Raw genomic sequence first — 15,068 nt, 5'->3', positions numbered from 1 at the left:
AAATTTATCTTCCCCAAAATGCCAATAGTGAGAAACCTTGCTCTAGAGAAACTAAAAGTTGTAGCAAAGATTCCTTTGATGTAATTATAAACAAATTGTTAACGGACGAGGTTGTTTAAATAAAGGAAATGTATGTGTTCTACCATCCTCATTGCTGATTAGTCATCATGGGCAAATCAGGGCTCTAGAGGGACAATCTGGTACCACCCTAAAGAGATAGGAAGCTGCCCAGAGAATCAAGGAATTAGTGCTGCCATGTGCCCCCCTGACTGTTGTTTGGATGGGAAAAGCCATAGTCACATGGTGGTATTCTGAGAGATAGGATACAGGCATCCAGGCAGTCCTGGTAGACTGTTCCATCCTGAATGGGGGTGGGGGCTGAATTTAGTGCATGGTAATAGTGGCAAATTTAATCAGTGGGGAAGGATTATTTTGTAAAATTGTGTTGGGGCTAGCAACTTGGTGAGGGGTCAGGGTGGGAAGTGGGATTATAGCTGTATTCCTAAATTAGTTTCATTAAATTCCAATAGGTCAAAGAATTGATGAGGTGGGGTTTTTTTTTAATTTAATTTTGTTTTTTAAATGAAGCTGAGAAAACAGGTGAGTATCTTATATAATCTTGAACTGGGAAAGATTATTACAAAGGAGCTATTGGACCACAACAAAATTTAAAATGTCTGCATAGGCAAAACTATAAACCAAGCCAAACAACACACATATCTTAACACATGCTCAGTTAAAGAAAAAATTATAATACTTCTTAAAAAAGACCAAGTTCCTCAATGTGTATATGACACATAATATATACAAAGTAGTAAAAAACACCAGTCAAAAAATGTAAACAGTACGGATGGAAATAGTTCTCAAAGGAAATAGAAATGGCCTTTTAAAAAACAAAAATATTTAGTCTTACTCATAATTAAAGAAATAGAAATTAAGACAAAAGAGATTTTACTTTTCACCAAGCAGATAGCAAAGTCTAAAATGATAGCATCCAGTATTGTTTAAAAGGTGGGGAAATACAGCAGTTATGAGAAAACAATGCAAACTCACTGGAGATCAATTTTAATGCACATATTTTTTGATCCTACAATTCCATTTCTATGTAATTTTCTATGCCTTCACAGGTGCATATTTAGATGCATAAAAATATGAGCAAAACTTTGTTGCAGCATTGTATAAAGTTAAAACAGCCTAAGTGATCATTAGTAGGGACTTATTTTTTTTAAACATTGGCTTATAAATAATCATTCAACTGAATACTTCCCTTGTACTCTGTAGTGGATATAAGAAATAGGATATGAATATATAGAGAAGGGAAAAGTCCAAAATATATAAATGAAAAAGCAAAATATAGTTTCTGAGTTTGATACCATTGCTGTTTTTTGAAGATCTGTCTGTATATAGAACAGAAAAGATTGTTTACCCAGTATGTCCTGGACTAGACTTCCTCTGGATACTTCTGGAATTTAACAACTTACAACACTCAAAAGAATGGGGGGTATCTTACAATGCAAATATGGTACGTGTAACATGTATTAGCTAGGTGTTTAGCTGCTGTAATAGCTAAAAAATAAACTCACTCTCAAAACAGTCCAAATGTAAGTAGTGCAGTGCTGATACAATAATTCTATAATTTGAAGGGCTCAGGCCTTTTCTGTCTTGTTAACTATCTACTATTCCCAATATGTAGCTTCTATGTTTATAGACTCAGGTTTAGCTCCATCATGTAGTTACATCGACAGGGCTGTCTCCATCACGTCCACTCTCATCCTATTGGCCAAAACAGTCGTATGACCATAGTCGGCTTCCTGCTGTAGTAAGTAATACAGTGCTGATATGATAATTCTATGATTTGAAGGGCTCAGGCCTTTTGTCTCGTAAGCTATCTACTATTCCCAATATGTAGCTTCTATATTAAAGACTCAGGTTTAGCTCCATCATATAGTTACATTGACAGAGGTGTCTCCATCACTTCCACTCTCATCCTGTTGGCCAAAACAGTCATATGACAATATTTAGCTTCCTGTGAATCTGGGAAATGTTTTTAGGTTACATTTCTCATTATAGAACATTGGTTCTCAACCACTGGTGCTATCACCCTCCTGGGAATATCTGGAATTTGGAGGGGGCATTCTTTTTGGTTGTCTCATGACTGGAGAGTACTAATGGCATTTAGTGGATGGAGCCAGGAATGCTAAATATCCTGTAATGTAAGGGACAGACTTACTAAGAATCCCACTGCTCAGAGTGCTAGTAGTGCCCCCATTCTGCCTTTCAAGAAAACTGGTAGAAGGGAAGTTTAGTATTGGGGGAGGGGTTACATAGTGGTATGCTAGTGTGCATTTACCACCTGGCTCTGGGGGGAGGGGGCAAGCTCTGATGTGTAGCACTTGCTGGTTTCTGTCTTGTAAAAGTGTAGTCCCACCGTGGCCAATTTCAAGGTGCCATCCCTAAGTCCCTGAAGAAGGAATTGGTAAAGCATGTACATAGTCAGCTCTGGCTGGTTCCAGCACACCACTGGGTTCACCTAACAGTCTCTGTATATATGATGGAGATGGTTATAATCTGATAATGTAAGATACATACTCTACTCAATACACTAATAATATGCTCCATAATACTTTAATTCTTAAAACAATCTTTCCAAATACCATTTGAATTTCAATGCCCCAGTTCAGCAAGAATGTTTTTTTATTTTAGCTTTTATTTGAATAGCTCTGAAGTTCTTTTCAAAGATCACAAGTATGTTTACATTAATAATGTATATATTTTCTGAAAAAAGGGTAAAGAAAATATTCTATTTATGTGTTTTTTATATATATATATATATATATAAAGGTAAGTGCATAATAGAATATAGTTTATTAGTGTTAAATCATATTAACATGTGGTCTTCCTAATATGATATTAACATGCTTATTTTACATTTTAATATCTGAAATGGAAGAGGCCTTTAACTGAACATCTTTCTTCTGTACTAATAAGTAGCTCTATCTGCCTCACAGCTTCTTCTGGTTTCTTCTAATTTATCAGAATGCCCAGGTGTTGTGAAGTCCAAATACCTTATCATTCCAGTCCCTGGTTGAGCTTATCCCTTTTTTTCTCTTTTCAGGTATCTGGCATAATTTTGTCCTTGCACTCCTGGGTATTTTAGCTCTTGTTCTCCTCCCTGTAATTCTCTTGCCCTTTTACTACACTGGAGTCGGAGTGCTTATCACTGAAGTTGCTGAGGTAAATAATGGATTATTTGGACATTCACCAGATTTTATGGTGTAATACTTAGCATTTTATTTTATTTTTTAAAATTAAATTTATTGGGGTGACATTGATTAATAAAATTATATAGGTTTCAAGTGTACAGTTCAATAATATATCATCTGTATATTGCATTGTGTGTTTACCACCCAAAGTCAAATCTCCTTCTGTCACCATGTTTGACCTCTTTTGCTCTATGTACCTTCCTCCTTCCTCCTCCCCTTTCCCCCTGATGACAACTAAACTTTTATCTGTGTCTTTGTGTTTTTGTTTCTTTGTCTTGTTCATTTGTTGCTTTCAGTTTTATATCCCACATATAAGTGAAATCGTATGGTTCTCAACTTTTTCTGTCTGACTTATTTCGCTTAGTGTGATTATATCAAGATTCGTTCATGTTGTAAATGGCAGTATTTCATCTTTTCTTAAGGCTGAGTAATATTCCATTGTATGTATGTACCACATCATTATCCAGTCATCTATCAAAGGACACTTTGGTTGTTTCCATGTCTTGGCCACTGTGAATAATGCTGCAGTGAACATCAGAGTGCATACATCTTTTACAGATAAATATTTTCAAATTTTGGGAGTAGATGCCCAGAAGAGGGATTGCTGGGTCATATGGTAGTACTATTCTTAATTTTTTTAGGAACCTCCATATTGTTTTCCATAGTGGCTGTATTAATTTATATTTCCACCAGCAACACTTAGCATTTTATGTCAGAAACTTATTCAGGATTTCCTCATACATAGAATGCCTAGTTTCTCCTGAAAAAATTATTGGTAATCCTTTCTAGTCAAAAAAATTGTTTTGTAAAAAATGTTAGCTTTTTTTAAAATACCAAAAATTGTTTCTGTTCTCAGTTACAAAGATAGTATCAAGATTTTCTACCTGTAGTTTGTTGATAAATAAACAGTAAAGGTAAATGATGCATTTTTTATAAATATAAAAAACATATCTGACTGCTTTTAAGTCAAATATCTTTACTCCTAAGAAGTAAGAAAGATGAAACCTAGGCTAGACAGCCAGAACATTTCGTGGGATCTTATGTCTTCAACTCTATATTTCACTCCCTTAGACAGTAACTACTGTGATAGCATCAATCCTTCTATTCAGACTTGGGGAAGAGGAAAATTACCTCGTGAGCATCTGGCTCACATATTCATTGTACAGACAGCCTTGTGTGCGTATTTGGACTCTGTCTAGATACAGACTTATCTTACAGTTTTGTCCACTGAAGATATAGGAAAATGAAGGCATTCTGATGACTACTTTCACAAAACATTAATAGTTTTGAAAAACTATGATTTTTAATCTTAACAATTGGCTGTTAAGACTAAAAGTGTGTTTGTTTTTCAGTTGCAAAAAATTCAACATCTTGGAGAAGTAGGAAAAGCAACTATAAGTATTCAGTTTTGTTTTGTTAATTTTCTAGGACTATACATTTTAGATTCAAAGCTTTTTGTATTTAAAATATTATACTTAATTCAGTGTCTTTAACTGTTATTTACTCAAATTAATCATAGCTTATCTTCACACGTTATCTGATTTGGTTTGCTCTCTTCCCAAGGACTCACCTGCCATTGGACCCAGAGGCCTTTTTGTGGGAGACCTTGTCACCCATCTACAGGATTGCCCTGTTACTAATGTACAAGATTGGAATGAATGTCTAGATACCATCGCCTATGAACCCCAAATTGGTTACTGCATAAGTGCGACAACTTTACAACAGTTAAGCTTCCCAGTTAGAGGTGTGTATATTTCCTCAGTATGATATAACACTTCAGGCAGCAGTACTTGCCATCCACCAATTCTTAGATTATATCTATAGATTTGTTTTGTTCCAATTTCTTTAAAACAAATCAGTAAAATAGTAATAGGCCCTAATTAGTAAACATTCTTGGTAAGTTGGATACTAATATACATGTTGCCTTTATTACATATTGTTGTTGAACTTCTAATTTCATAATATATTTGACTTTCAGGATTCTAGTATTTAATTCTTTCTACATTAAAAAAAAAAAAAACTTAAGTCAGCATTCAAGCTCAACCATAACCAATTAACTAAATTCCAGTAATTAAATACTCCTGTGCTGTATGGATGGTGGCATGTCCAACGCTATTTGGGATCAAATTGTTTTATGTGGCAGGCACCCAAAGGAAGTCATCTTGGCTTCTGAAAATACCCCCTGAAGTCAGGTCTGTTGTTCTGTGTAGCAGGTGGCAAGGCACAGCAAGTTTATTCTCATAAGCTGCCAAATTTATTTTGAGTTTTTTCAGCTCTGAAAAATCAGCTTCTCTATACAAAATTATGAGGGCCCAAATTATTGAAAGGCTTGGAAAATACAAATTATGCTCACAGACTATATCTTTAAGTTAAGAAATGTCCTGGATACTTGTCCATATCGACTAGGCTTAGGAAGTATGATTAATCATCAAGAATAACTTTACTAAAGTACTGTGTACACTGATGGCAAAGCAGTACTGATTTTTTGAATTTTTTCAAATGTAATTTTGCACATTTAACCCATTTTTAAGAACTTTATTACTAAAAGTTTTTAAATGTACATAAAAGTCAAGAGAGTAATATAAATGAAACCTCATACATCCTTCTCCCAACTTTAGTAATTATCAATATTTTGCCAATTTTTTCTTTCAATCGGCTCACTTTTGGGGAGAGTATTTTGAAGTACATCCCAGGCATCCTAGCATTTCATCTTTAAACTTCAGCATGTCTTTAATAGATGGTGACTTTTAAAACATGACCACAGTACTGTTATCACACCTAACAAAATCAGTGATAATTTCTAATATCTAGTTGGTTTTCCCTGTTTTTTTCCTTAATCATTTTTTCTTAGTTGGTTTGTTTCAGTTGGATGGTATGTCTCTTAAGTTTCAGTTTCAATTTTAACTTGTAACAATTCTTCCTAACTTTTTTTTTTAACTATCACTTGTTTGTTGAAGAAACTGAGTCATCTGTTTTGTCAGATTTCCCATATTCTGGATTTGTCTGGTTTTATCTTATCTTTTTGATGTCATTAACATGTTCAGACGTTCCTCCAAATATCCTATAAATGGTAATTAGGTCTAGAGGCTTGATTAGATTCAGGATCCATTTGGGGAGCAGGAGAAATACTTCTAGGTAGCACTCAGTACTTTCTACCACATCATATCAGGAGGCACATGGTGTCTGGTCATCTCCCTTGTGGTGATGTGAAGATTGTTCAGTGGGCTAATCTGATTCTTTAAGATTGGAATACTTGTTATTTTTTCCTACTCTCAAGAGCCACTTAACTGTCTTCTAGATGACAGAAGGTTGGTACGTAACCCACAATGTGTTCTTCTCTAAGAGAAGTAATTCATTATTGCATGCTTCTTAAGTCTTTTATCATTTTCCTCCAGTTTCTCTAAATTTGGTATAATCTGTATTGAATTACAAAAGCCAAAATAACACAGTAATAAAATAAAGTTCTCTCCAATAGGATTGTTTTGTTTAGGATATCTGCATTTCACATGTTTAAGGTTTTGTCCTTTTTCTGTCAGAATGGAATGAAAATTTTCCCTGAAATACTCTGAAACACTTCCCTTATTAACTTTTTGAGTATTTCACTATTACGGGTCATATACTATATTTTGTAGATATTTGTTTAACCAATTTCCTGTTTGTCTCAAGAATACTCACTGACGGCCTTTGCGGCTGCAGCATTTACTCCGAGATAACTCACACATTACAGTCCTAACCTTACCCCCAAAGTTTGTGGTGATATTTTTGTGCGGAATGTAATGTTCCGCTTGTGTTGGTTCATGCTTTGGAATTTACCATGTGAAAAAAATTATTAAATACTGATCACCATATACATTTCTGTTACATTAGGATTAGAGATGTTCTGTTTAGAAATAACTCCAAGAACAATTTTTATATTTTATTTTCATATTGAAAACCAGTCAGATAAGCTTCAGCCTCAAAGAGCGTGTTTATATAAAATCAACACTGGCAGTGAGCTGCACTTTTTTTTCTAAACAGGAAATGGGTTAAAAACCTAAAGTGGATATTACTTTTCCACACTAATAAAAAATCAATTCCAAAATGATTCTTCTTCAATATCTATTTCATCTCCTTAGAAGCGACTATATTACAATACATGTTGATTTGACATGATCACTATATCTGATAAACCTGTACCTCTGTTTAACCATTTTTAAATTGAATCCATATACTTAGCCAGTTTACAGGGATCTTAATGACTGTAAATGTAATTGAAAATATATACTAGATTAATTTTAATGGCATATGTGACCACTGGGGCTATTGACATTTAAGAAAGCTACGGACCGACAGTATTTTATACATATATAGGTACCTTTTTTGTCCTTCATTATGAATGGAGGAGAAAGATAGAGCTAAATATAGCAATATAAAGTGACCAATAATCCAAAATGGATTCATGTTTAATTTAGAGTGGAATTCAGTATACATAATGTATGCAAAATTCTAAGAATTTACAGCACTTCAAAACAATAAAACCACCTCGGAAAGTTCTGACTCTGGGAGTGCTCATAAGCTAACCTAACCAATCATTTCTGGTCTCTTATTTCATACCCTGACTTTCCCAGGAGTATTGTTAAATTTGTAAAGATATTCTCTAAGATATTAATTAAGCAGACTAGATGTTCTCCATAAAATATTAACAGGTAGATTTCTGGCAAATTAGAAAAATGTGGTTAATCTACCTGAAATGACTACATTTTACAACATTGTTGAGACCTGTTTTTTTCTTTTGTTAATGCTTTCTTTTTAGATTTTTAAACATTAACCTGCTAAATTAGGAATGTTACCAACAGCCAAAGCTGGTTTAATTCTAGCTCTGCCCTTGGTGCATGGGTCAAGACTAAGGAGCTTATCCCATCCACTTGTTAGAGACTGAGCGGCCTTTCCAGAAGCCACAAAAAGGACACTGGGTGAGCCCTTTGTACCTGGAATAGATCTCTGGTCTCATTCCTGCCCAGAACAGAAAACAAAAACTTTCCCCATTCACATTCAAGACTCTGCTTTTAGGATTGCCAGGTGTCCATACACCACTTAGTGATTTGAAGAAACCAAAAGTTACAGACAAGAACTAGTCTGAAAAAAGAAAAAAATTCTTTTTTCTGAAAGCATTACCTTGAGTAAGGAAGACTTGTACTCAGTTTTAGCCTGGATCAATTTTTTAAAAAATTCTAAACAACTTTTTACTTTATACTTTATCATTAGGGCTGATGAGTGATTATAGGCACAGGTTTGTCAGTGCCATTAGGTATTCACAGTTCGCTTTCGCATTTTAAATATGACTTGTCACCCACAATTTAATACCTATTCAGTTATGATAAGGAAACAAAACTACCCATACAGTCAACCAATGCAGAGGATAAATCGATAGATTGGTTAGTTTGCTTCACCTCTGTTTTGTTCTTCGCTTTCTGTTGGCCAAGGAGGGAGAGCAACGGTGTCTAGGGGAGATCCCATGTAGCCAATACAAAATATCTTCCTTAATAAAATGTAGTTAAAAAAAAAACAAAACTATTTAAAAACAAACAAAAACCTTTGGCTGAAATACAAAGTTCTTATAAAAATATATTGCATATCAACTAACATTTTCATGTTTGTACTCTTGAAGACACTCTCGTAATAGGCTTTTTATAGTACTGGAAAACATTTTTTTGTGTGTGTGGTACTGTAGTAACTTTGCTCTTGAGTCTGTCTTTCTCAGCATATCTGAGTATGGTTGTACTAATATAAGATTCTAAGCTTAATTGGTCCTTGGCATACATCAGTTTATGCTATACAAGTTTGATATGCTGAATGCAGATAACCTTCCAAAATACACAGAAATAATTTTTTGTTCCACCTATACCAGTGATTTAGCTTCTTTATTCTGCTCCAGATATCAGTGAAGCAGTCTACCAAAGAACTTTAAAAAATAAATGAATAGTGGGAATAAACAGTTGTCCTGTTTCTCTTGTCTTCCAAAAATGGTAACCAGATTATCAGTATGCAAGCAAATATGTGCCCATCTTTGGGGTTAAATCGGGCTGCCCTGATTCTGTGAAGAAAGCCCTAAAGTAAGCCTGGATAGGTATTTGATATCATAAGGATTTCCTTAAGGATGAGAGTCTCTTAGGCATCCTCTGACCTCCTCTGTTTGCTAACACCACAGCGCAGGAGCTCAGTTAATGATATGGATAAGTAGCAATAGGACAGCTAGTAGTGGCTCATTAAATATTTGCGCTTGACCATCTGGAGTTATTGCAAAACCTACTGAGACTCTGGAGCTCCAGCTTTATGAGTGGGTAAGTTTATATGAAGACAGCTAACCTAGGGTAAGTGCTGCTTCTTGATTTCAAATTGGACATAATATCTTTTTGTAATGTTAAATCCAACTCTGCAGTGAGTAACCATCAAGCTGAACTCTGAATTATAACGTTGTTCCTGAATTCATATACATTTTACTTACCATTTTTATCTTGAAAGCAAAATTTTTATTATAGATGTACTTCTATATAACAGATTCTAATAAACTATTTCTCTTTAGCATACAAACGGCTAGATGGTTCGACTGAATGCTGTAACAATCAAAGCCTCACAGATGTGTGCTTTTCCTACAGAAATAATTTTAATAAGCGTTTGGTAAGTTGTCTCTCCTGCTTGTCTGATGTAATTATTATAAAATAAGCAGATAGAGTTAAAATGGAATCTATGAAAACTCCCTTTGCTTTATATCATTTTATTAAAATCTCTACATTTCACATGTCATATTTCATCTAAGAATCTTCAAAAATTTATAGTGGTAAGATCTTATTAGGCCAAAGTGAAGTGAATACTTGAATCTAATTTCTATTAGGTGCACATAAATGGCATTTCTTTTACATGAACTTCTTTGCTAATATGCTAGGTGACATGAATGATACTGAAGGACTGTAACTTGTTGTTTTTCTTATTAATAAATCATTTTTAGTATTGGCTAATTAATATTTTATTTGTAGCATACATGTCTACCTGCACGGAAAGCAATTGAAGCCACCCAAGTTTGTAGAACCAATAAGGATTGTAAAACAAGCTCAAGTTCAAGTTTCTGCATAGTACCTTCTTTGGAAACTCATACTCGCTTAATAAAAGTGAAACACCCTCCTCAGATCGATATGTTGTATGTGGGACATCCACTGCACCTTCACTACACAGGTGGGTATTGTAGTAGACCCTCAGAAAACCATTAACGTGACATGTGTTCTCTGTGGTAGAAACTCAGCATAAATCTATGCATTAATTTTATTAATTAAAAATTTGATCATTTTTCAAAGTCTCGTTGACTTGCTTTTAAACATTAAATAAAATTTAGGCTATAGGAAAATAATCTGAAATTATGGAGCAAGATTGAGCCAAATCCCATGTCTGCCTTTGGATAGTAATGCATTTTTCCTTCTCCCCCCATTTATGCCCAAGTCACAGAAATGATCTCTCAGATATTTTATGAGACTTTATTAAATTTATCCAAGCTCCCAAAACAGTGGCAAGAGCAGCATACCCCAGAGAATGCCAGGAATCATAGGAATATGACTATAAAGTAATTTGTACATGACACATGAATTTTATATGAATATAACTTCAAAATCAGGCCAGCGTAATTGTTTTGCTGCAACATGATTGGGCTAAATAAAATATATAGCTTCTCCAAATGGCTGAAGATCGTATAGTCTAACTCATTTTATTATACAAGATTTTTTTATGTTTTGTTTTTAAATAACTTATTGAAATATAATTCATGTACAGTTCACCCTTTTAAAGCATATAATTCAATAGTTTTTAATATATTCAGTGTTGTGCAACCATCACCACAGTCTAGTTCCAGAATATTTTCACCCCCCAAAAAAACACCATATCCATTAAACGGTCAGTCCTTATTTCTCCCCAACATCCCCCAGCCTTTGGCACTCACTAATCTACTTTCTGTTTCTATAAATTTCCCTATTCTTCACATTTCATATAAATAGAATATTTTTTGACTGGCTTCTTTCACTTAGTATAATATTTTTAAAGTTTCATGTTGTAGCATGTTCCAGTACATCATTTTTATGGCCAAATAATATTCTATTGTATGGACATAGCACATTTTCTTTATTTATTCATTAGTTGATGGTCATGTAGGTTTTATATTACTCTTCAAAAGGCTCTCATTGCTTCATAGTCATACAACCTGGGTCATTCTTATTTTTGAGTTTCACACCGAGTGACTGTAGTGCACAGATATTAAATACATCAACAAAGGAAGAAATGTCCCATTTGAGAGTAATTCAGAAATGGGTACCGTGGGTTCGACCTAGTATAGGAAAGTTTTTAAATGTTTTGAACAAAAATAGGATTATGGAATCCACAGAGTGGAAGAGACCATAAAAATTCTCTAGCCTTAAGCTTTGTTTTAGCAATGAAGGAAAAAAACCAAGACCAGGAAGAGGTTAAATGGCATAATAATTGGAGTCAATGTGATTTTAAGGTTTATACCTCTTTGAAAAGGTAAGAACGCTTTTGATGTAAATTCTATATTTTTAAAGTCAGTCTCTGTATTTGATATTCATACGTGTTATGTAGTCAGTTTAACTTATTCTCACCTCAAAATATAAGTACACTGGGACATGAATTTCTGTATTACACTATTTTTATTGGATGTTCTAGAATAATCGATTGTTTTTATCTGTCGGTCATAGCCTGCCTGCATATGCTCGGGAAGGGCTTTCTCAACCAATTTAATAGGCTAGCCCAATTTTTGACCATATGGTAAAATTCATAATGCAATTGTTTATCTGTATAAGTAATGTGCATTATTCTTTATTTTTCTTTTTTAGTGAGCATCACCAGTTTTATCCCACGTTTTAACTTTCTAAGCATAGATCTGCCTGTGGTTGTGGAGACATTTGTCAAGTATCCTTTCTGGTGTGGAAAATGTTTTAAAAGTATGTTATTTGGAACTTGATCAGACTTATCTTGAATAGAGCATGCATAGACCTTAACAACTATCAATTAATTTCTAATAACTAAAAAAGAGACTTTAAAGTTGAAAAAGATCAGATTTTACCTAGGAGAGAAGAAGCCAAAGTAGAGAGATTGATCAGGGAGGGAGAAAGGTTAAGATACGAAAGGGAAGAAACCCAGGATACAAATTGAGAGTTGAATTGACAGGTCTAAAAGCTCCTAGTAAGTTCATAAAGGATGAAAACTTCAGTTACTAGTGAGATGAGGTGATGAATTCTGCCCCTTGGGAGCCTGTTAGCACTGAACAAATGGAGGAATGCATAAGGGAAATCAAACTGGTTTCACTACTAAAATAGGGATTCAGAGGATGAAATATCTTACGTTCTTTAGCATGTTATCATGTAGCATATACAAGATGAAAAATTTTTTTATGATTATTATTTAGAAATTGAGGAAACTAAACAGTTTGGAAGGGCTCTTTATTTTTATCACTTTAAAATCTTTTTTAATTTCCTCAATGATTTGCAAGAAAATGAAATAGAAAACAAATGAGCAGTTACTAAAAAATGCGTATAATCAAGATTATATCTTGTAGATTGCAGCTTTGTCTCAGATCTACACTATAACCTTATAGATGACGACAAAATAGAGTTCACAGGGCCAAAATCTTTATTTCCTAATATAGAGCAATACTTCATAAGGGTCAAAAAAATAATTTTCCTTTATTTCCTATTCCTTTCACATTTCTTTTCTTGTATCATTAAAGAATTGGAAAGACAGTCTTCCTAGGAGTTCATTATATATAGATTGCCTTAGTTTGTAAATGATTGGCCTTTAGTTTTCTAGTCAAGGTTTTTGAACTTTGAAATAATATAGATAATTTGTTTTAAATACTAGAGATCTAAGAATGAATAGCCTGTACTGGTCGGCAGAGATTCAGAAAAAGGAGGAAAGTCAATTGTAATCTCAAATCCAGCCCTAGTCAAATATCTTCTGACTCCCAGTGTTTTCCACTTAGTGTTTTCCGCTAAGAATGTGGTTTCCACAGTTTCCACTGTCAGCTCCTTAACTGATTTTAACCAGGTACCTGATTTCCCTCTCCGGAGCTCTGGCTATTGTGAATGCAGTGCCCTGCTTTGCTTTGGATGGACAGTGGATTTTAAACTCTTTCCTGGATGCTACCCTTACCTCAGTGATTGGAGACAATGATGTCAAAGATCTGATAGGATTTTTCATCTTGCTTGGTGGCAGTGTACTTTTGGCTGCCAACGTGACCCTGGGACTCTGGATGGTTACAGCACGGTAATATTCACACTCATCTGACAGAATCTCCGAGTTACAATAGGCAATATAGAAAACCGTTACTTGATATGAAATATAAAGTGTTTCCTTAAAAATTACATTTTAGCCAACAACTTGAAGCTCCTCCTATATCCATAGTATCCAAACTCTGGGTTGGGGGATAAATAGAAGAAATGCAAGGTATAGTTCTTGAATCCATTCTAGTTTTAAAGACTGAACTTACAAATTTCAGATGCTTGTAAAACAGTTTCTAAACAAATACAGATTCGTGTAACCATTTTGTGTGACTGTCATGTCACATTAGTTTAAATTAGTTTAAATTAGAATTAGTTGGAATTAATAGGGGAAATTTTCTTGAAAAAGCATAGATTTGAAGAAGATCAGGCTTTGGCCAAGTAGAAGGGTGAGCATTTTCTTGGCCTATATCTCTTCCCCTTTGTCTTGTTTGAAAAGTATTTTAAAATTTAATGGTGTATTATTTTGTACTCTGACAACTGAGGTCTGATTACAATTAATAAACTTCTATAAAAGAATCTGCTGGCACAAAAGGGAAAATCTTTGTTAAATGATGCCAAATAAGTAAATAAAGTAGGAAGTAGAGCCTACAATATCTTCAGACACATTTTGCCCCGTAAGAGTTACCTCTTTGATAACATGTCCCTATTCCCTCATAAAGTAGCATTTAGCTTGACATTTAGAGTAAGCTGCAGAAAGTGTCTCCCATTTGCAGCATGTGAGCTGAGGCAATTAGGATCAAACCTCAGAACTGAGCTGGGTCTTCTGACAGATCACATCACAGGACCTCTGCAGTCCTGGTGACTTATTCTCTACAGGGCTTTGAAGCTTGGGACTCTTCCAAGGTAGACATTTTCTCTTGTGGTGCTAGGGCTAACTGGGGCCACAGCCCCTGGGTTCCTGTCTTCAAGAAGTAACTACCTTAAGCCCTGAATCATACTTTGTCCTCACCAGCAGTTCCCATGTTTCTCTGTGTTGCGTAATAAAACGTCTAGTCCTTGCTTTCCGTCTTTCCCCTAAGCTACCTCTTTGGGTCCACAGAAGACTCGGTAGTGCAGTGAGAATGGCTACACGTGAGTACAAACATGGATTTGCCAGAGCCTGGGAACTGACTCTTGTGCCCTGAAAAGCCCCCACCTAGTTGGAGGTCTTTTGGACTAGAGATGCAGCCCTGGAAATCTGGAATGTCCACAGGCCGCTGTGAAGCAATTGGTCTTAAAAACATATGAGCATCCTTTTCTCTGATGACAAACGCATGCTTCTCTCATAACAGTCAAGAACACTAACAGTCATGTATCCACTTCTTCACTAAATGAGGAATTCCATGGGGTTCACCTTTTTTAGAGCATTGAGTTACCGTTCAGGCACTAAAACTTTTAAATCGTTTTTAATAAACTTTTTAGATTGTATTACAAGTTTGCCTGCCTTCTTAAACAGAAATTGAATGTAATTTTAACATTTGATTAATGACTCGTTATTAGTTATTACCACTAC

At 34.7% G+C, this 15,068-nt stretch overlaps 1 protein-coding gene across 1 annotated transcript in view; it reads left to right on the top strand.

Moving 5' to 3' along the window:
- Window positions 1-14,092, top strand: part of MBTPS2 (membrane bound transcription factor peptidase, site 2) — a 39,683-nt gene extending 25,591 nt beyond the window's left edge. The window contains exons 6-11 of the mRNA XM_006911614.3: window positions 3,116-3,234; window positions 4,827-5,007; window positions 9,826-9,920; window positions 10,277-10,472; window positions 12,131-12,206; window positions 13,341-14,092. Of these exons, the coding sequence (XP_006911676.1) occupies window positions 3,116-3,234; window positions 4,827-5,007; window positions 9,826-9,920; window positions 10,277-10,472; window positions 12,131-12,206; window positions 13,341-13,563 (890 nt within the window). The 3' untranslated portion in view covers window positions 13,564-14,092. The remainder of the gene's footprint in view (window positions 1-3,115; window positions 3,235-4,826; window positions 5,008-9,825; window positions 9,921-10,276; window positions 10,473-12,130; window positions 12,207-13,340) is intronic.
- Window positions 14,093-15,068: the final 976 nt, after the last annotated feature.

Source organism: Pteropus alecto, unplaced genomic scaffold (assembly GCF_000325575.1).
Source record: "Pteropus alecto unplaced genomic scaffold, ASM32557v1 scaffold23, whole genome shotgun sequence".
NCBI lineage: Eukaryota > Metazoa > Chordata > Mammalia > Chiroptera > Pteropodidae > Pteropus > Pteropus alecto.
The sequence above is the reverse complement of the archived record's forward strand: the minus strand, read 5'-3'. Positions and strand labels throughout refer to the sequence as shown.